The 23017-nt window shown below is 40.3% G+C and overlaps 1 protein-coding gene across 2 annotated transcripts in view; it reads left to right on the top strand.

Moving 5' to 3' along the window:
• Window positions 1-8110: 8110 nt before the first annotated feature.
• Window positions 8111-23017, top strand: part of LOC126399702 (vinculin) — a 33390-nt gene continuing 18483 nt past the window's right edge. For both annotated transcript variants that reach the window (XM_050059881.1, XM_050059880.1), the window contains exons 1-2: window positions 8111-8471; window positions 22729-22799. In XM_050059881.1, coding sequence (XP_049915838.1) covers window positions 8304-8471; window positions 22729-22799 — 239 coding nt within the window. In that variant the 5' untranslated portion in view covers window positions 8111-8303. The remainder of the gene's footprint in view (window positions 8472-22728; window positions 22800-23017) is intronic.

Below are 23017 nucleotides of genomic sequence, written 5' to 3'. Positions count from 1 at the left end.
AGTTGCTCTTGTTTTCTCCTGCAAATGGCTTGGTATAGTTTTGTATTAATTTGGTCTGTTGCCATGAGTTGCCTGTTGACTGTGCTGCTGCTAACCCTGCTATAATACTTGTTGCTACCAAGGAAGACTTCCTGGAAGAAATGTTTGCTGTTACTAATTTGACAGAGGGTTTTTTGCTCCTGATGCCCTCAACTTCAGACTAAGATACTTTTCCTCTGATGGGTCAAGAACTACTAGGGAACATCTTTGTTCCTAGGGATCTATGCTTCCTAGCTCAATATCCTTTTAATGTGACTCATTAAGGAAACAATTCAAAGGGTTTCTTGATCTCGACAATGTTTTCCTCTTTTGGTCAAATGTTCAGTGTATGTTTCCCTGTGTCAATATGTTGAGATCATCCGCCTACTGATTTTAGACCCCTTGAAATCTGCACCCTTAAATTCAAGGTTTTCTTGACTTTAGACATTGATAGCTCTACAGTGGCAGAACGGATCTTTACCATTTCAACTGCATTTGAAACGTCCACCTCAATTCGGTCTTTTGCAAGTTGAACTGCAAGATAGCCCTTACCAATCTCTTACAATGTTTGTTTATATTAAGAGACACACATGCTCAAAATTCAACACAAGGCTTGACCAAATCAAAACGGAAGACAATCAACAGAGCAACTTCGAGAGGACATAGCTCTGGAATGGTACAACGTAATTGCATAGGGTTCAACTTACTGTGATCGTGAGAGTCTCTTCTCTCAAAGCATGAGAGAAATTTAATGTAGGACCCTGGGAACATAGGATTCTAGGAACATGGGGATGACCTCGACCACCACTACCCTTCATCAGGTTAGCTCTGCGTTTGGTGTTTAAGCTAACGTGAATGTTGTGGGTCCATGTCTTGGCTCTGATTGATCCACAGGTTTGTGTGCTCAGCAGCTAGTATGGTTCTTTCGTGCTGTTTTGCATAGTGTGGAGGTGTAAAAACCTATGTTTGAGTATTATGAGTGTTATATCAGTTTAACATGTGTGTTGGCACGCTACAAACTATATTAGCTAACTAGAGGACGTAGCATTATTTTGGCTACAGTGATAAACATTCATGCTGCGTTGCACACAGTCCATTCACCCAAAATTTGTTTTTTATTTTGAGTTTAACATGCTTTACATGCATGAACTTTGGTCTACAGATACAATAGTTGCAATAGTTGGAGATGTTTAGTTGGGGAATGACCACATGGCCGGTTCTCTTACGTAGCAGATTACATAATAGCTGTTGTTCAGCTCTGTATCTGATGCAGCTAAGATGTTCAGATTTTTGCTTTGCTTTGCTCGGCGTATGCTTATTCAGAAAATGTTCTGTATTAATAAAATAAATCCGTTCCACATGAGTTGGCTGAATAAACTCATACTTGTCCAAACTCAGTGTGCTGGCAGAGAGTGCTCTGCTTGATTCAGGAACCACTGCCAGCTGTCAGTTCAGTCGACAGTTTTTAAAACTCAACTGAGTTGATGTGATTTACAATATATAAATGTATCTGAGTATTTGCATGATGGATGGAAAATCATTCAGTGTAATCATTAATTCATTCACATACCCGGAAAATGTCCAGTAATTTAGCTGCTAATCTTCTACAAATGTCATTGCAGAAGAAGGATAGCACTTTAATTTGTTGGCTGACTTATTTAAACTTAAATGGTTGCTCAAACCTACAGAACATTTATTTAAATTCTAGTCCAGACCCCACATTTCCACAGATACTAAATATGTAATGCTGAAATACTGGAAATGTGTATTAGAGGATGCCCAAGATGTCTTCCATAAAGGCAAGGAAGCACTGAACGTGATGCTCATCTGTCAGCTCTACACAGTAAACCTTGTACATCCTCGCTCCACAACAAACCAGGTCACATCGAAGGCAGTTACATACACATGGCCACAGTATGACTGGAAATGCTGGAATCATGCAGTGATACTACGTTTCCGTGAGAGTAGTACAAGCGGGAGGTAGTTTTGTGAGTCCATCTCCACATTTTTGATGCCGCTGTTGTCACAGGACCTGACAATGGTACTGAGTCAGACACCTCGAGCGCTGCTTTCTTGCTGAGTCTCTCTAGCTGATGACAATATACACTAAATCAGAGAGATGACCACTTGGTCAGTAAGACGGAGAAGGTCTTTTATCTTCTTAAACCTTTCATTTGCCAAAGAAATTTGCATATAATACTCTTTATATATATTTTGTAGTTTGTATATCACACAATGTCAAGAGGAGCCATATCATTGTTACAAACAGATAAAACAAAAAAGACCAAAACTAAAAATAAATGCTATAATTTTGCTGAAAGCTTTACAATAACAACAAGCAAAAATGTGATATAATGGTAGGATGACTGCAACAAGCCTTACAGAGCAAACACCTGCCCAGAAAACAAGACTCAAAGCACCTTTCAAAATAAGATACATATTCACATACTTTTAAAACTTGTGCATTTTCAAGGTTTAAAAAAAATTCTATCAATCTCTGAAAAGGTATACTGTCTCAGCCCTCTCTGTAAAGTGCTGCACAAAGACTTTGCTCTATATGCAGACTTTAGTGCCCTCATGTGGCCCTTTAACATATTACAAAATATGTAATCTCCACATGGCATTCATTCATTCATTCACTTGCTCTCATCCTTCTGCCCCCACTGTGTGTTCAGATCCAAAGCTAAACAACAAGCTACACACACTTTCTTCCCTCTGTAGTCTTTAAAATGTATACATATGTGCCAGACACAAAACACACACTTTTTTTTAGGACCAGCTATTTATTGTATTTATTGTACAAAAATCTAACAAGAAATGAGAATGCCATACATTCAATATTTACAATTTTACATCAATAAATAATAATTGATATAATAATAATAAAGCCTAATCATAATAAACAATAATATAAAAGGAAACATGCATAACATCAGACTGGCTGCATACATCCACATACATCAGAAAGTTAGGTAATCACAGATGGTCCAACATCTGGGAGGGATTAAGCTTAAGGCCTCTATTATTGACCACTCACAAAGTCAGACACACACATACATATACTCCTTGTATACACACTGATGTACATATCCATATGCGTACACATTCATATCGACTCATGATGATTCTGCACTTAAAGGACAATAAAATGATTTTAAATTTGAAGACATGCCCTTTATGCAAGTGCATTACTGCTACACAAAATCAGGCCTTATAGCTGAAACATGGGTAAGCCATTCTGATCAATCAGAATCAGAAATACTTAATTGATCACCAAGGGGAAATTGTGATTTGTTACAGTCATTTTGATGTAAAGAAGAAAGAATTAGTAAGAATAAGAATGTGGAATAGAAATATGTAAATATAAAGCAATAGAATAAAATAAAATAAAAATGGAAATGTGCATAAAATAAAATACAGTAAAATAAAATGGAAATGTGCATAAAATAAAAATGGAAATGTGCATAAAATAAAATACAATAAAATAAAATGGAAATGTGCATAAAATAAAATAAATTAAAATAAAAATGGAAATGTGCATAAAGTAAAATAAAATAAAATGAAATGTGCATAAAATGAAATAAAAATGGAAATAAGCATAAAATATAATAAAAATGGAAATAAGCATAAAATAAAATAAAATAAATTAAAATAAAGTAAAATAGAATAAATTGTGCATTATGCTACCGTATTTGACACCAAGTCCAAGTCCATAACTTTCATCAAAATATCAATCTGAGTTCTTTTTTTAAATGTAATTCTCTCCCTTGTGTAGCCTTTCTACTGCAAACTAAGTCGATCCACTAATTTTTGGTTGGTTCTTAAGCAGATGAGGCTGAAGGGAATGTCAGTTTTGCAGGTCTTTCGTCATGAATCAAAGTACAAAAAAAAAAAAGTCTGACTTGAAGATATTGCTGGAAGAAAAGGGTTAACTAAAGTTATTAACCTTCATTACAAATGGGACATATATGTGCGTATAAACTTCATCCAATGGAGACATTTCAGTGAAAATGACAAATGTCAACCTCATGGTGGTGCTAGAGGAAAAGTGACTCCAACTTTATCAATATTCTCATCTCACTCTACAAAAGAAAATAAGCACATTTTCCAAAATGTTGAACTATTCCTTTTAAAGCTGCTCATGTGTCTTGTCTCATCTGACGCTATCATGTTTTGGAATAAAGATAATGATGCACAAATTACATTCAGTGGCTGATAAACACGTTTGGTTCCAAAGCAGGACGTAACAGGACATTATACAACAGACCTTTTACACAGCAGATATTCTAACTTGTCATGGCTGGAAAAGCACAATTGTTAATATCAATATTAATATTAATAATGGCTCTGTTCAATTAAGTGTCGTAGTGACTCATGACACCAGTGTGGCAGTGAGCCAGCATGCACAATATCTGGGGTGGATTTCATCATGCTAACTTATGCAAACTTATGCTCCCTTGCGTCCTCTCTCCTCCTGTGACCCCGAAATCAATCCCTGTCTGTCTGCCATCATGGAGGATCTTTCAGTCTGTTAAATGCACCTTGAGGAGTGAGAAGAGAGGTTTTTGGAGGAGCTTAGAGCAAGGAAACACAGGTGTATCATATGCGTCTCCTCTCACATCTCTGTTACACATCTTTTCTAGGAGGAGTGCAAGGAAGAGACGCAGGTGAGGGAAGCTAGAAGACATGTCCTTGAAAACAATGCAGATAAATTGATTTAGCTATCTTCAATTTTATTATATGACTATGCTTTTCCTACTGTGACAAGTCAAAATGTTTTCTTCCTGAAGGTCTCATGCTTTAACTCAGTGTTGACTTTTTCAATTTTTAGCCATGTTTAGTAGCGTAAACAACACCTACAGTATGCAGGATGTTGGAAACACATCCCAAGCTCCGCTGTCTTTTGTGTTGCAATGTCTTGCCTCCTGAATTTGGAGACAATTTGCCAGTAAAATCCAGGCAGCGATTATGTTTCCTCCAAAATGCATTTGGCAGTAAAATTGCATTTATGCCTTTTCTGAAGGAGACACATTTGCTTTGTCTTGTCTCTGACAGTCTGCCGAATGAATGGAAGGGCACAGTGATGACAGGCATTTAGCATGTTTTTATTTAAAAGTCAAATCCTGATAGAGCATTTTGGGCCCAGAGGACGCTCTCTACAGGAAGTCCAGGCAGGATCAGGAGCTGACTTTCTGTTTGTTGACTGTCTCGTGACAAGTGTAGAAAAGGAGTGTAGTTCACATCATGTCACCATAACAGCATGGGCGGATTATGAGACAATGGGTCCCTGGGCACAGATATGCAAAAGGCCCCACCACCTCTCCTACATAGGAGCAAGACACATAGACTTTGGTCTTTTTGTTGTTGTTTTGCATCTGTTGGTAGTTATTATGCATCTTTTTGTGGTCTTGTGTTTCTTTGAAGTAATTTTGTGTCTTTTTGAGTTGTCTTGTGCCTCTTTGTAGATATTTTGTCCTTGTTTTTACTTTTTAAATCATGATTATTCATGAGACCCAAACGAATTTTAATTTTATTTTATTTTATCTAATTTAATTTAATTTGATTTAATTTAATCTAATTTAATCAAATTTTGTTATATTTTATTCTATTTTAAATATGGCTGTATATCTGACTCTTTCTTAATAATTTTCAACAATTTCTTTATGTCTCACCCTGCCCTGTTTCCTGAAGTATGGAAAATGGTTGCAAATGAGGAGAAGCAAGTCCCACTGTCCTCCACAAGGGACATGGATTAAAATGTGTTAAATGAAAGGCTTAAAATTAACATATACTTCTAAAATCTTAATATAATACAGTTCAGACTGTCATAAAAAAAAAGCAACATTCTTATGTAGAAGAGAAACAATATATATTTCTAAGTTTGATCACTTAACGTCTTTACTGCCATAAAACCTTATTTGCTGCCCCTCATTTTGAAAAGACAGAAGATGTGTTCTGTTGGTCACACCCCATGTGTGTTACATGTCAGACTGGCTGCATATAAGGTGTTTGAAACATAGACCTCAATGTCGTGTCGCCCACAGAGGACAAATATGCTGTCAGAAAATAAAACTGCAGGGTTGACTCTTGAAGGGACGATGCACTTTTGGCCACAGCCCTCATCAGTGATGCCCCAACATGTGTCCCTCCATCCACTCTCGAGGGATGTACACCTGCTGTGACATCACTGATTGTAGTTTGGCCAAAAGTGCAACTCACTCTTGAACATTTGAAGTCAGAGGAATCAGGGTTATAGCAATTTGTGCCCTCTGTGAATCTGTCCTAATTTGCCCCTTTAGCCTTGGTTAATTCAGGGAAATGAAATGAATGACTGGGCCTTTTAAAAAGTTCTTCTTCATGTATTATAATGATGTGTTGCTTTGAGTGTTATTTGTGTTCCCATTTCACTGACTGCATTTACTTCTTTCAACCAGAGGATGGAGTACACTGCTCACTCTTGCAGAGATTTACAGAGAAAGAAAGAAAGCAGCAGGACACTCACAACTGAGGAACTTCACATTAAAAACTTAGTGAATCCTGTCAACAGATTGTCATATTCATTAACAGTTAAACGTAGTTTGGTTGTGATGTGTTTCATAAAGCATCCAAGAGACAAGAATGTTTATTTCAGTATGTTTTGTGCACAACAAATTCAAGATTTATGGTGCTGAGTTCACACACTGTTTGCACTGCTATTTCAGGACATAACCCACCTCTACACAGCAGCAGGAACTTGTGTTATTGGCACTATGGTAGGAGAAGGTGTAGACCACCCATCTTGAGCAGCCTTGCTCACATTCCAGCATGGACACACGGGACGGCCTTTGCAGTAACTGGAGAGCTGAGGAAGCAACAGGCCATCTTTGATGTCTATATTCAGGATGGCCTCTGCTTGATAGTGCAATTATCTGACTTTTGGGAGATGTAGAGTGAGATTTATGTGGTGCTAGTTTCTGTTGATTCTTTTTTTTCATTAAGGTGTATGTAAGGTGGATATAAAACTGTATGTTGAAGTGAGAAATTGCATTTTGTACCCTAGTTTTGCCTTAAAAAATAGCATAAACACACACATAAAACAGCTGTGGTGGAGATAACTCATCGCCAAACATCAGAGTCAAGATAATGTGGAAACCCTGATCTCTTCAGTGTGATTATGTCTTGCTGACGTTTGCTACAATAACCCCTTATATAAAAGGAAAGCATATCAGACCCTTGTATGTTTACACAAGGGTTCAAACAGAGTAACTTCCTTGATTCTTTCATTTTGGACTCTTCCTTTTTAGGCAATGGGCCGCTGCCTTGCAATCCCTCTTGGGATTCTGTGGGAATTCCTTAGCTGGTTTTGCTTGGCGAATGATTTTCAATCCTCAAGATATTGTTATTTCAAAGTGTGAGGTTGGGGCGGAAAAGGAATTGAAACAATGCGTTGTGATGCCTTGGGCAATTTTTGACAAAGCTCTGTCCGGAGTTTGTAAACCATTGTGTGGGGTTGATGTTATCTATAATAAGTGACGCAGGAATTCAGGCTCTTAGTTTGCAGCATTGCAATTAGCACTTTGGGCATCCATATTGCTGTGTTGTCTCACTGATGCTTCATTTTGTGTGATCCCATTGAATCCTTATTAAAATACATGATCACATGGATTGTAACAGATTATTCCGTGATGATTAGATCATGAAAAAGCCTTAAAAGTATATTTTATTACCCTCTTTTATGGATATATGTGGAGAATTGAGTTTGAAGTTTATTGAGAATATCCTGTTCTGTTCTGTTTATTGTCTGTGAGGTCTTTTCTACTCTGTAGGTGCCAAAAGCAGAGCTCGTCTGAGTAGTTAATTTACAGCGGCTGGAATCTACTCCTCACAAACACTGGACACATATTTCCCTTTTTAGGGCATGAGAATCTATTACGTAATTTAGGGAGCACCTCGGATCTCTAGCAAACTCGCCTGTGTGGAAGCGGGAGGTGCTGACGCAGAGCGGCACCGCTTTCCACCAATCAGAAGCCAGAAGCGTTGCCTTCTCACTCGCTGATTGGCTTAGAGGGTGGGAGACGTTGGTTGACGTTTAGGTTGCTCGCGCTTACTCTCTGGCTGGGACTTTTTCACGTTGATGGTTTCACGGGAGTAGTTGTAGTCTTCGTACCGGAGAGTGAAACTGTCCTGGAAAAGAAAAGCTAGCGGGACTGTTGTAGACTTTTGTAGCGGGAGTTTGGGAGAAAACTGCCTCAGGTGGTAGGATATTTACTTATTTTTCTCTTGGATAGTGATATAAAGTTGTCACCATGCCGGTTTTTCACACGAAGACGATAGAAAGTATCCTGGAGCCGGTGGCTCAGCAGATATCCCATCTGGTCATAATGCACGAAGAAGGTGAAGTTGACGGGAAAGCTATTCCAGATCTGACGGCGCCGGTTGCTGCCGTGCAGGCGGCTGTTAGCAACCTTGTCCGGGTGAGTAACTTTCTCCCAGTATCTGATAAAGTCTGCCCAAACTCGGCGGGTGTTGTAGGCTACCTGTCGCTCTTTGTCCCACAACGTCCGCTCTCAAATTAACCTAACGTTAAAACACAGCACTCACCGGTGTGTAGCTAGCTCTGTTTTGTGTGTGTAATATCAGAGATGATGTATACGTGCTATTAAAGTTTTCTGAAGTTGTCTGACTCGGGGCAAAGGGCAGTGACGCCCTTTTCCCCTTGAAAATATGCCCTGCCTCTTCTGTAGCTGACTGCCATATCCTGACGTAGGCACTGCTGCAAGTATGTGAGCCAGGTAGTGGGGCAGCAGGCTACAGGAATTCCTGTTTCATTCAGTTTAGTTGGAGGAACTGCTGCACGGCTTGTCATTGAATGTGGCTGTCAAAAGGGAATATGAATGAACTACAACCACAGATTGTTTGATTCCAGGAAACCTCAGCTCTCTAAACCACAGAGTAGATGGGACAGGTCGTTGCAATGCATATCATTTGCAATCAGATCAGTATAGACCAGTGGTTCCCAACCTTTTTCCTAAAGGTACCCATTTTTTACTATTAAGCAAACTGACAACACCTTACCAAGTGACATATTTTATGGATATTTCACATTATAGTCAATGCCTAACAGTCACAGCACAGAACACCTTATTAACTGCACAATAAACTCAAATAGTGAATGAAAATTTTGCAAGACGTTTGTGTAAAATGAGCAATTTAGGTCAATCTTGAGCAGATTTCCTGTGCATTTTATTATATTGCATTAGAGATGAGTTTTCCTGCTATCAGGAATATTCTATATGATTCTGTATTTTTTTACACCTTAAATAATAATCTAAGCATAGAGTTTTCTTCACAGACACGAATAAAATGCTGAGATGTAGGCCTACTGTATATTTTTTGAAAAAAGTTTTCTTACACCCCTTGAAATCAAGAAACCCCCCGTGAAGCTTTGGTGACCCACATTAGGGTTTGGGACCCCTCAGGTTAGGAACCAGTGATATAGACTACACTGCTGCATGGGAGAGTTAGAGAAATGATTAATAGTAGATGCAAGTCATAAATATGTCAGCTGTAAATGCTCTGCTAATGTGATGGAATAGAGCTAGATAGCATTATCAGATCTTCACCAACGCTGTGCACGGATGTGTCAAAATTGTTAATGTGCAAGTGTATCCGGTGTAACGCTGCTTAGCACTGTTAACCAGTAGCATGACATGATGAATTTTGTATGTTTCTGTCCTGTCTTTTTGTATTTAACTCATCTCATACTGAAAAAAATGTCTATAACTTTATCCTCCCAAATTGCCTTGGTGGAAAGTATCAAGCATTTTCAAGTCAAGAGGCTGAAGTCCAAGCGAAGTCATGACTCATTGGTGTTTAAGTCCATGTCAAGTTGCATGCCTTTATTGATTTTATCAAGTGGGGCCTAAAGTTGTCAAATTTGTGACTAGAGGTCAAGTCATGGGACCAGAGTTCACACCTCTGAGTCACATACTGTATTTTGACAGCTATTAAAATGTGCAACCCCATGATATTTAGATGAGTTGCACATTTTAATAGCTGTCATAGCAAGAATTTGTGGTGAGTTTGAATACTGTAGGTCTTACATGTAAAGCTAGCAATCCTCACCTGTCACCTTTGTTTCTGATTCACTAGCATCAGAGAAGCTGATTGGTCAGATTCTGAATAAATGCAAAATATGCATCAAAATACATATATGACCCAGAACTTAAAACCATGTTATTTAGAAATTGTTGACATGTTTTTGAGAGAACCTGGTAACTAACAAACAAGCAAATCAAACTAAAAATATGGACCCCCCCCCCCCCCGGTTGATATCATAGCTGTAATTTTGACTCACTCTTGAAACACTATGGCAAGTGCTCATACTTCATCATATCTATTTGGTGCCCATGATGCTTTTCTACCCACACAGAGCAATTAAAATGCCTTTGGAGCTATTAGTTATGTGTTTCCAGACTGTATTTCGAAAACATTGCATTATGTACAACCCCTTGACCAGATGCAGCTGTGGTTTCAAGTATATTTAGAATTCCAGAACGACCTGACCACAGTAGTGTTCCTCAAAGCCACATTGTAGCTATCACAGCAACAAGTAAGGAAATGACAATGTTGTTTCCTCAATTTTTTGCCTGAAACACAAAGCAATCCATGGAAAGTTTTTATCACAAAGGAAACAAAGAGATGTGAGGGGCCGTCAGATACTGTGGCTCGTAAAGAAAGGAAGGGACAGAGGCTAAACTAAGGCACGCTTGGTTCCTGTGTGTTGTTCTCTGTCAGCCTCGCAGATGTTGGGCGATAAATTTGGACAATTGCTCTGGCGTCTCTTGTCAGCAAAAGAATTCTCCATTTAGAAGGACTGACTGCCATTAACCCACAGTTTATTTACTAGGTTTATGGTCCACAACCATAACTCTAATTGGCTTCAATCTATACCTTTGTTGTCACTCAATGCTCACTCTCAAACTAACTCTGTATCCCATTTTATGCATTGTTACTATGTCAACACCCTCGAGACTTTCTTCCTCTGAGGGGCATTAGAGAGAGGTGTTTAGCTGGTGTGTTGTGTTTATGTTTGACATCATACGTTGACAGAAGGCCCTCTCTGCCAACTCATACTGCAGTTATACCTTGGATAACAGTTCATAAATCCTGTCACAAACAGTTTTGACTCCACGTAGTAAACTTTTACTTGAACTAATGGTAGTAATTCTTAACCCAATTATATTTATAGTTTGTAATCAGATGTAACTACTAATAGTGAAGAGAGATCTGCATGTAAACTTTGATTGGGTCGTTAAAGGATCATCAAAGATGAATGCACAACTCTGTCCTTCAAAGGAATTGTAATGATGGGTGTGTGATGTTAAGGAAAATTAGACACACCACTTCTTTTTTTAGATGCATACTGCATGCAAGTTAAGTTAAAGTGTGCACAGTTACACATATATACGGGAACATCAAAACATTGCCGTAGTGTTTAAAGTTCCACTAATATACATTTTTAACATTAGCAGTGAGTTGAAAGGTATTGGTTGCAATGAAGAACTCGTAAACAACAGCCAAGTCTGCTGCTCTACGGATGTTTTTAGCTTATTTTAGCTAATTTGGAGGTGTGCATTGTATGTGTGTACACCAACCTGTTTTCCAGCATCAGTTCTGATACTTAATGTACCTGCTATCTGCTCAATGCCGTTTGGACATACATACAGCGCATTCAGAATATGCATCTCAACTTTACCGCAGTTTGCTTCACACAGCGTCCTGCTCGTTTACAGTCAGCTCTGTGCGTTGTCATGAATGTGATGTACACAAACCAACTAGAGAGCAGTTTGCATGGCCGGTGCATACAGTAGATGCATGCCCAAAAGTTTTTGGATATTCGCAGATACTTCAGCGCCAAGCTTCTGAAAAGGTGGTTTAAGGAATGAAAGAGGGAGGCTGTGTTTGCATGGACGAACAAGTCCTGTGTGAGGCAAAGAAGCAAAATGGCACAAGCAGTTCCAGCCGTGCTACGTCTCCACATTTTTAGGCTAAAAACCACTTTAAGGCACATTAATCGGAATATGCACAGCTGCAAGCAAATAGGAATAATAATGGTATATTCATTTTCATTAGCCTTGTAAACACGTTAGTAGGAATGTTGCCTTAGGAATAAGAGCAAAAAATAGAACATTTTGTACATTTTAACTCAGTCACTGTTTCTAAAATGAATGCAGTGCGTGCGAGCATTTCCTGACACATGAAAATGTCCTGTGCAACCTCAGCTTGCTAGGGGTGAAACGATCCCGGCTCTGTGGACATTCTGAATTGTGATCAGATGTTTCCAACAGTGGCATGAATGAATGGATAGGCCTGTAATTATTTCCAGTTGCTGTAGCAACACTACAACATGGACAGTGTTATGATATCATTGAAGTTAAGGATCAGATGTAATTTCTTCTGGTCTAAGTCCCACCAGTCCCGTGAGTCATATATTGCAAAGCTCAAAAATAAACGCACTGTGTGGCCCATATCTTTGACTTCTCTGTAACAGATGACTCTTGAAGATTCTCAGGAAACAGGAATTTTTTTTTTTAACTTATGTACAGTCTAGGTTTCATTTTGCCCATGGAAGTTGTTATCATAACCTCAGATCTGAAGCATTTTCAGTTTTTGCCCAGTCACTTACTTTCAGTGATTGTCTAACTAGAGAGCAAATGACCACAGAGGAAAGGATCATCCTTGGAAGGGAAATGGATGAGGCTGTCTAATTGCATTTCTTCAGAGATTCTCAGGGCGGGGCTGTGCCAGAGAAAAGCTATTTACCTCACTGTCTGTGTTGCCCAGAAAACCACATGTTGCACAGACTTCAAAATCTCTTGGGCCAGGAGCTAAAACCCAGTTAATCAAGGTGGATTTTGGATGACCTGAAAATATGAGTGAAACTGGGTTACAAATGACTACCTTTCAAAATACATATTCCGATGGTTGCGTCAGGCTACTTTCCATTGCCAAAGAGAGATGGAAGATGAACTTTTAGCATGCTTGATGGCGCTTACAGGGAAAGTAACCCCAAAAATAAAAAATACATATTTTTCCTCTTGCGCGTAGACTGTTTTTGTGTGAGCTGCCGAATGTTGGAGATACCAGCTGTAGAAATGTCTGCCTTCTGTCCAATGTAATGGAACTAAATGGCTCTCAAAGTGCCAAAAAATAAATTTGAAGACTCAACAGCAATGTCTCTTTCCAGATTTCAGGACCCAGTTACTCAAGATAATCCAATGATCTTGTTGTGAGCAGTTTCGTGAAGGAACTATTTTCTTTCTAGTGAACTACACCTGCCAACAGTATCAGCATGCAGAAGAAGGCGTGGCTCTACTGCTGGCTCACTTAGCACCGCTGAGCAAGCTAACTTTACAGCTCAGCTAAGGAGGACGCCATCAATGTGTAAATCTTGCACTGTCATGAGCATGATCCTCTTGTCCATGAGTAGATGCACGTTTCCTTCTGCGTGATGATATAGTCAGCGCGTGTAGTTCAGTACAAAGAAAATAGTTCCTACATGAAACTGCTAACAACAAGGTCTGTGGATTATCTTGAGTAACCAGGTCATGGTTTCTGGAAAGAGACATTGCTGTTGAGTTTTTGGCGCTTTAAGCACCACAAGTTGAGTGCCATGCAGTTCCATCCAGACATCTTTAGGGTCCATATCTCCAACACTTGGCACCTTACGGCAAAATAACCTAGATTAATAAATGGCACCACAGGTAAAAGGATAAATATGCGTTTTTTATTTGGGGTAAACTGTCCCTTTAAGCCTATCTGAGGAGATCTGGTGCACTCACTGTGATAAATGTGTAGACCTTTAAATTATTAATTAGAAAGGGCCTAATCTCGTTATTCCAGATGCATTGAGATAAAAGTTGAGCCCTCGTAAACTGACCCAGTATTTAAAGTGTAGCGTGTGTTTTCGGTCGAACTGAGACCCTTCACTAGTGCTCAGCATCCATTGAGACAATGAGCCAGACCTCAATTAAAGATGAATGTGAGGAATGTGAAGAATTCCCAGCAGGCAGGAATGCATCCCTGCTCAGAGGGGGGTTGAGCTGATGGTTTGAACGAACAATTTTGGGGAAATGTTGAATAAGATGATCAATTAACATGCCCCCCATTGAAGGAAAGCTGTGTTCACACACTGGGTCTTTCCAGCTTCATCTTTATCTACGATATCTGTGTTTGACCCATGATGCAGTTTGATGTTGGTAAATGGTTTTAGTAGCAGGATATGACCAACTATATTACCAACTTTGAAGTATTGTGAGAGACGATGTGTTCATCGCTTGTGCAATAAGCAAGCCTTGTGGTTATTGCAAAAAATGACTTGTGCAACAATAACATAACATAAGAGAAATAACTAACTTGGTCGCCTGGCTCAACCTGCTGAGCTGTACAGTGTATAAACTCTGATGTTTGCTGTGTATTTATATGCAACTCTGGTGCTTTATCATTCTAGTTTTGTCTCATATCTGTCAGGTTTACATTTCAAGTTGAAGACGTGGTGCTAAAAAGTGTCATAGTGAAACCATTACATCTAAATAGACATATAAATGTTTATATTGTATACTAAGTAATTCTTGGAGTTCTGTTTTCCTACAGGGGTTAATAGAAGAACAACATGCTTCTCTGTGTCAGCAGTCATTCTTTTGAGTTGACTATACAGGCCCTTTTTTATTTCAGACTCGTTGTGCTTCATTATTTTTATAGCTCCTTTTTATAGGCGTAGGATAAGAAAAAGAATGCCAGTGATGTAAGGTCCTGGAGCGGATGAAGTCTTCCTGTTTGCACTGATAATGAGGCTCATGTGACTTGTAGAGATGCTCCTGTGCAGATCGCTCAGAGGCTGTACAGTTGATCTTGGGGTGGGAAAAAAAGCTGCCTTCTTCTGCAATATTGCTGAGGTTACAAAATACCATTGTGATTTATGCAACGATACCAAAGAAATGCAAATATCGGAAGTTGGGCTCAACTGTAGTATTTCACTCGTTCTGCAGAAAACGTCAGTGGAAGTGCTGCTAGTCTCCAACTTCTTTAAGAGAAATAAAGCGGACACAGCCTGAGGAAGCTTTTCAGTACTTACAGTTAGATCAGTACTTGATGAGATCTTGAACAGTAATTTCAGTCACCCACTTCTTTAATCCTTTATGGCTGGGAAACAAATGTGTTCATTAACTAAAGTGCTTAAGGCATACAAAAGAAAACATTTCCTATTACCTGGTACTCCAGCTTCCTGCAGTTTCTCAAGGGAAATCATTTCATGTTGCTCACTATTTGATTCTGTCATCGTGGCAACTATACAAGGCGAACTGAGTCTGAAATGTTTGCATAGTCTCTAGTGAGAAGAGATACTCAAGTCTTTACAGAAATGTGCAGTTGTGTTATGGATTCATACCACGTCTATAGTCTGTTTCTTTCATCAAATTCGTCAAGACAGGAGGACATGGAGGAGTGATGAATTGATGAGGAAATGCAGGAAGCCAAGTCAGGAAGACCCGGCAGCTGTCGGCCCCACTCAGGAACAGGAGCGTGAGCCGGCGAAGGGAAACCCCCTCTCTCTTGGCAATGAACGTGTTTATAACTGCTGACCATTACAGAGGATACAATGCAGTGGGGGTTTAACTTTGTTGTACTTTATAAACTCCAAAGTAGGAGCTTCTACACCATGCTCCTGTAGTATTTGAGGGCAGAGATAATGTGCATTGATGTGTGGTGACTATGAACTTTTCTTTTAGATCAAACTATTAATTTGTGTCCCACTAGAAGATTCAGATCTATTTGAATACAACAAATAGGTTCACGGTGCATTGACTGTCCCGATTTGATCCCTGGTTGTGATGTTGTCCCTTCCCCCCCAACCTCCAGTAGATGCAATAAAAGTAATCTCCTGTTATCTCTGTTCCTCTGGCAATCCTTGCTCCGGTGGAAAATGGCAGCTCATCTATGACAAGCCTTGCATTGACTCACTCTTCTTTTTAAGAGGAGGATTCACACAGATGAGTGCCACTCCCCAGCAACACTGTACGAGCTGCTAAGCTCCTGTAACATGAGATAGATAGTTGTGATATATTCTCTCTGGCTACAGGGCCATGGCCGAGCAGGCCGTTTGATTTGTGACTTTCATCACCTTGGACACCCCCTGCGCAGCTACTTCCTCAACTCAAATTAATAAACTGTGTGAGACACCTCTTGACAGATGCATGATAAAGGCGTTGACCTTCAGTATGACCTCTCTGCTGCCCCTCTGAGTCATTATTAGTCAGAAGTCATTTGATATCTCAGAACGCACTTGCTAGTTCTGAGACTATTGATTAGGAGAAGCTAATGGAGTGCTACGCCATCAGTTTGCGTGAGCGTGTCTCATCAGATTGCAGTACAAAGTAATTTCAGTATCAGTGTCTGAGTTGCACTTCTAAACCTCTGTGCAGTATGGAGTACAGTTTAATTGCAGGACATTGCTAAGGGCAGCAGTGACAGCGCTCGCCAGAATTTTGCCATCATAGATCTTTGTGGTCACCATGACTAACACAGCATTGTGCTAAAACTACCCAACATGTGAAAGGCGGGCTGTGTCTTGGCAGCCTTGAGGCTTTCAGAGTAGCCTTTCTTCTCCCAGCAGAGCGATGGGCTGCTGTCAACAAAGGGGAGTCTGTTCTAAAGGAGCAGCCACTTTATCAAGCTACTTCACAACACACAGGGTTTCCACACAGCTCTCTTGGATGGCAAAAGGAGTGTCAGTGTTTCCACTCCAGACACAAATGGTAAATGAGACTGTCAGCCAGTAGTGCGGTGTGTGACAGCTTGAAAGAAGATGACACTGAATTGGTGAAAGGTTTTAAAAAGAAGGTGGAAGTGAACATCTGCCCTTCCTTAAAGTGGTCTGGTCCAGTCTATTCAAGGAACAGGACATTTGTGTTGTGGTTTGGCCTGTGAGTCTGGGCTCTGATTAAGAATGAGTTCAAACTGGACGTCATTGTTTCCTCTCTCCCCCATGTTTCCTGTCTTCATTATCAATTATCAAACAAAGTGCCAATAAATAAAACGTTTTATATCATGATTGATTAGTTGATTGACAGAGAAGACATTGTTAATAATACTGATGAGTAATAAAAGTCTTTCAGGCTGTGGGTCAGACAAAATATGCAATTTGAAGTTGTCATCCTGGGATTTGGGAACTAGAGACCTTTTAAAAAGTACAGACTAAAGCAGCCTTAATGTCAAACGTGGTCAGTGTTGGTGTCATGAGAATGTGGTTCAAAACTTGGACAGAGGCTCAGAATAGCAAAACGGGCCAGGCATCATGGACTGCTTGACAACAACGGTTATAAGCCAGGTCACAGATCTATTTTTGCAGCAAATTGTTTGGATCGCTGTTTGGCTGCAGACTGTTTTTGAACTTCAGACAGCAAGAAGAGGCTCCGCAGGGAGGAGGGAAAGGAAGACAGCGATGACCTGTTGAATACAGTATCAAGAGCCTCAACTCGCATTATGCTTTGGGGAGAACATGACTCAGCAGTCGTTAAATGCAGCGTGCGTTTAGCTATTGGCTGCTGCTATGTTGGCCTATGGTGTCGTCTGTCTTCTTTCCTTTGTTTGCCTTAGGTCATGTCTAAACTTGACTTGATCTCATATAAATCTTAGCGTTGTTTTAACAATTCTGTTGTGGGATTACTCAAGCACGTTTCAGCCAAAGCTACAATTCAGTGTGTAATAAAGTCAATAACTGGTTATGCGGGCTTCTCTATGGCGTGCACATGCAAGCATCTGACAGGAGCAAGTGCTCATTATTCTCAGTGCCTTAGAGAAAGTACACCATTATTTTATGACCACAAGTAGATATTTTCATCATCAATAAATCTTAACCAGGATAAAAGAAATTCTTTTTTTAATCTAGTAATTTTTTCTGTAAAATTAAAAAAATGTGACAATGTCACAAGCTACTGGAGTCCCAAAAGGTGCTTATTTTGTAGGGCTGTACCTGACTCAGAATTGTTAGTTGAATCAAATTTGGCTACTCAACACAAATATTTGTTTGTTTCTTCCTTTTTCCCCATATAGAGTTTAAACGGGGTTCAGCGGGACGTTCAGGGACAGTGACATTTACAAACAAGCTAATTGAGCTTACGGCAAAATGTGCAATATACACTAGGTATCAAACAAAAGCTAGAGACTACACTAAAGAACAGTGTGACAGTGAGGAGTGCTCACTCTGCAGCAAAATATGGGGACCAAAGTGCCCCCAGAAGTACACTGCACACTGACTGGCAAAACAAAAAATAACTGTTCGACTTGAAGCAATCTCAGTTGATTGAGGGGTCTCCAACTGATGATTGGAATCTTTGACTTTCAGCCCTATAATTTTGTCCGACAGTCAAAAAACAAAGTTAACAAATAACGGTATTCCAAATAAAAGTGTAGTTCATGAAGAGTATATGAACATCGGAATCCACTTCTATGTCTGGAACCTGACCGGACTACAACAGGCTTGAAACGCACCTGTGTTGAGAACTTGGCCCAGACTCCGGCGGTACCGTCTTATCCTGAACCCTATTTAGGGCACCTGAACTCGGTTGATTTGCTGACGTCGACTCCAGCAGGATTTGAACTTTGGACCTTTGGCATGGAAGACAAGTGCTCTAACCACTACACTAGGGAGGCAATATATATACATGTCTTACAAGCTATAACCAGTGAACGTTTACGCTGTTGATCAACAAATCAATATTTCCGTAGCCATAGATTTGATTGATGTTACCATGAGTTTACTAGGGCTGGGTATCATTAAAAATTACAATACCGGTGCCAAGACCAGTCCCCTTAAAGTGATACCAATACCAATATAATGCTTCATTTGATGGCTGTTTTTCCTACTTCATTCGATACCCATCATGTGAATGGAATCATTGATTTGTGTACAATGCCCCCAGACGCCACAGGTTTGTCGTACAGCCATGTGGCGAACTCTTGTGGTGATTAGCTGCGGGCAAAACCATACAAACAGTAATTGTTTCCTAGGATCGAATGCAGTTATCATTTGAAGTTTTAATATTACTTGATACTGGGTTATTTAGGTCGATACCTTACTGGCATTGAGTACCAATATCCAGCCCTCCAGTTCACTGTATGTTTTTGCTGGTGTGTAAATTAGTTTTTCATCATATAGAAATATGATGTAGCTTTACATGGGATGAGATTGATGCACTTACTTGTCCTGCCGGTGCTTTGCAACTCAAAATTAAAGAAAAATAAAAGTTGGTTAGAAGTACTGGCAACACCCTGGGCTTGTATATATGAGAACAACACCCTGGGCTTGTACTGTATATGAGAACTCACAAGGCAGGAGAGAGGTGTTACTTTCATAAAGGAGGTTACTGTGCTCTGTAATGTTGGCAAGGCTGGAAGGTCTTTGTGTTACTTCCTCCCCCCTCTCTTATGTTTACTACCCTGTCAGTGCCCTATATGCCTGCTCTGTAGCTGGCTGCCCTTTAGTTGAACGGGACAGAACAGCTTTAGTTGTTGTGGTTTGCTTTTGTTCAGGGCGACTCATTGGTGGAATGTCAGGGCGGCATATGCACGCTGTCACTTTGCTCCGAGATGGACAGCCTCTGCTAAGCTCCAGTTTTAGTCTGGCACAACCTTTGGCCCTAATTTATAACCCCTTAGTTACTCAGAGTCCCTCTGGTCTGGTGAAAAGAGAGGAGATGTATGTCTGCTCTGCTCCATTACAGCCTCCACGTCAACCATCTGGAATGGTTCTGCTACTGCGTGTAGTCGGACACGTTGACAAGCTCTCTGGGAATGCTCACCAGCATCAAGACAGCATCCCAAATCACTTCTTTTTTTTTTTAGAAGTTTTTCTTTTTTTTTTTTTAGATAATCAATTTATTATTTAGTCTATAAAATATGTATATGAGAGTCATGAATTGTGTCAAAACAGTGTCATTAATAAGTCCCTGAGCGCAGGGTGACATATTTAAATAGTTTGTATTGTCAGTGAAGTTCAGCACAATGAAACATCATCTTCATCTTCTAACCGCTTCATCCTCTTGAGGGTCGCGGGGGGGGGCTGGAGCCTATCCCAGCTGACATCGGACGAGAGGCAGGGTACACCCTGGACAGGTCGCCAGACTATCGCAGGGCTGACACATAGAGACAAACAACCATTCACGCTCACATCCACACCTACGGACAATTTAGAGTTATCAATTAACCTAGTCCCCAATCTGCATGTCTTTGGACTGTGGGAGGAAGCCGGAGTGCCCGGAGAGAACCCACACTGACACGGGGAGAACATGCAAACTCCGCACAGAAGGGCTCCCACGCCCGGGATCGAACCGGCAACCCTCTTGCTGTGAGGCGAGAGTGCTAACCACCACACCACCGTGCCGCCCACAATGAAACATGTTGGAAATATTATATATTGCTAAATTATGTGTGACAGTGAGGTAATCACTCATGTAGTTTATATTTGTTATAATAATAATGTAAAAGAAAAGGTTTAACGTGTCCCTGTTGGCCAGGGACGCAGCTCATTTAACCCAGTCAATGTGATCCGTGTCCCGGTATGAATGCGTGTGATCTCTCACCCATGGCAGCTCGACGTGGGTGAGTTGTGTCTCTCTCCAGAGCTGAGGTCATGATGGGGGAGGTGAGTCATTTTGGCATTTGAGGGAGAGGCGACGTTCAGCTGCTTTACGCATTATAACTGCGCTGAGGCCTGGCATGCCCCCAGCAGCTGCCTTGTTGAAATAATGCTTCGCTGGACAAGCAACAGGACATCGTTGTGGAAAACTGCATGATTAAAGACAAAACTCCCTGAGGGGGAAAGTTGTGGTAACAGAGTTTTTACTCACGCATATGACATGCTATTGATGTATAAAATGCGCGCTCAAGTTGCATAAAAGCTCGGGAGTAGATGTGAGATTTGAATATTACTAAGCCAGCACAACTGTGTGAACTCTTCTGAAACTCAGTGCCAGAGCTCTGAGTGTTGACTGATACAAAATCCTCATGACTGATGGGCTAGTCATCAGGGCTGAGGCTGGCGTGGGGGTGTTTTCCTGTCTCCATTGGAGAATGTTTGACCACCCTTGGTGCCACCTGTACTAGTTTCTAAAGAGGAATATGTAGAATCTACCAATAAAAGCATTACCTCTTTTATAGTAGCATCTATAAAACATATTTTGGGTTTTGTAGTTTGCAGTGTTCTCGTCAAAATTGTAACCTTAGCCCAGATATGAGAAGATAATGGATGAGATGAGGGCAAAGAACTCAACTTACACCATGTGTTTCTATATTGCTATAGCACAGAGTGCATTATCACGCTTATATCAAGTGCATGTGCTTTAAATACTTGTTTGTTTTGTCAAATCAGTCCCTGATTGAAAGAGCAGGTGTCAAGCATTACTCTAGTCACTGCAGGTTTACCCTGTACACTGATTTAGAGGTGTGGTTAGGCTGTTACATATCTGAACTATATTTACTTTGTGACTGACACTGCCCAACCAACCAGAAACAAGGATTTCCTGTAACGATATTGTCAAGTAGCAGCTGCAGGGGCTGAAAGATGAAGGCAAAGGGGAACTGCAAAAACTGCAGTTTATGTAATGGCCACATGCATCTCAGATTAGACCTCTATGTTAACATGCCCAGCCATACATCAGAAAAAAACACATTTACAGCCTGGTACAAAAACAGTTTTGGTCTCTTTCGCCAATTTCCACATATATGACAACTGTACGAGGGGTGAATAGTTATGACTCACCTGTTTACATTTTTATTAAGGCTTAAAGTTACGGATAATGAAGTGCGTGGTCGCTTTGAGTGACAGGGTGTCTGGGAGGTGTCACCTTGGTCTATGAGGGAGAATCACTGCTCGCTTCTCCAAGGCTCCACTCTCTGGTCCAAATATGGCTAGTTTTGGCTCCAAAAAAATCAAGATGGCGACAGCCAAAATGCCAAACTCAAGGATTTGAAATGGTAGTCCACAAACAAGAAATGTGTTTAAGTGAGATATTATTAAGCCCGATTCCACTAAATTAGTTGTTAGTCAAATAACTAATACTAGTGAACTGAATGATGCACTCACAAAGTCCTGCAATGAAATCAAGTACAATGGTGGTTTAGGTTTAAGCATTGTTGCTACACAACCAAGAGTTTGATGTCCCCAACACTTTCTATCCACAATGTTAAATTGTGAGTGTATAGCATCTGTGTAGACACTGTAATGGACCAATGACCTGCACAGGGTGTCTTTGACCTTTACCCACTGCATGCTGGGACAGGCTCCGGACTCCTGTGACCCTGAAAGAGATGAAAAGAAAAGCATGTGCTAAGTGGGTGAAGTCAGTTTGAAAGTTATTGGATAAGTCATATTGAGCACCAGCTTTAGAAAATAGAAAACAGGTTGTAGACATGAATTCATTCATATTAGGTTCTGAATCAACAATTAATAAAAGATAATTTCTTATAGGTTTTCAAATTAAGTTAAATCGGCAGATTTGTCAATGATTAAAGTTGCCGTATGGTGTATACAAAATGGCATCTCATGTCTTTGCTTTGAAATGTCTGTCCTCTGTGTCTCATGGATTGGACATTAACTCGTAATGTACTTGCAGTGTATTCTGCCTAAAATCATAGATGATTAATTTTTACTCATGAAAAATCTGTGTTTCTCAGGTGGGGAAGGAGACTGTACAAACCACGGAGGACCAGATCATGAAAAGGGACATGCCACCAGCTTTCATCAAGTAAGCACAGATGGATCTCTCTGCATACCTCAATTTCATACATTGACAAATCTCTCAAATGAAATAGCTCTCTCTCTCTGCAGTATGTGGAACCCACAAGCCTCTCTCTGGCTCTTCTTTCTCTCTTTATCTGTTGCAGTAATGGCTGGTTGTGCCCAAGCAAAGGTCAGACATGGCATGTTAAGTGCCTCTGAATCTTGCCCTGGTGTAACAGAAAC

This window comes from Epinephelus moara, chromosome 13 (genome assembly GCF_006386435.1).
Source record: "Epinephelus moara isolate mb chromosome 13, YSFRI_EMoa_1.0, whole genome shotgun sequence".
In the NCBI taxonomy this organism is placed as follows: domain Eukaryota; kingdom Metazoa; phylum Chordata; class Actinopteri; order Perciformes; family Serranidae; genus Epinephelus; species Epinephelus moara.
This window is presented reverse-complemented; position numbering and strand designations above follow the sequence as displayed.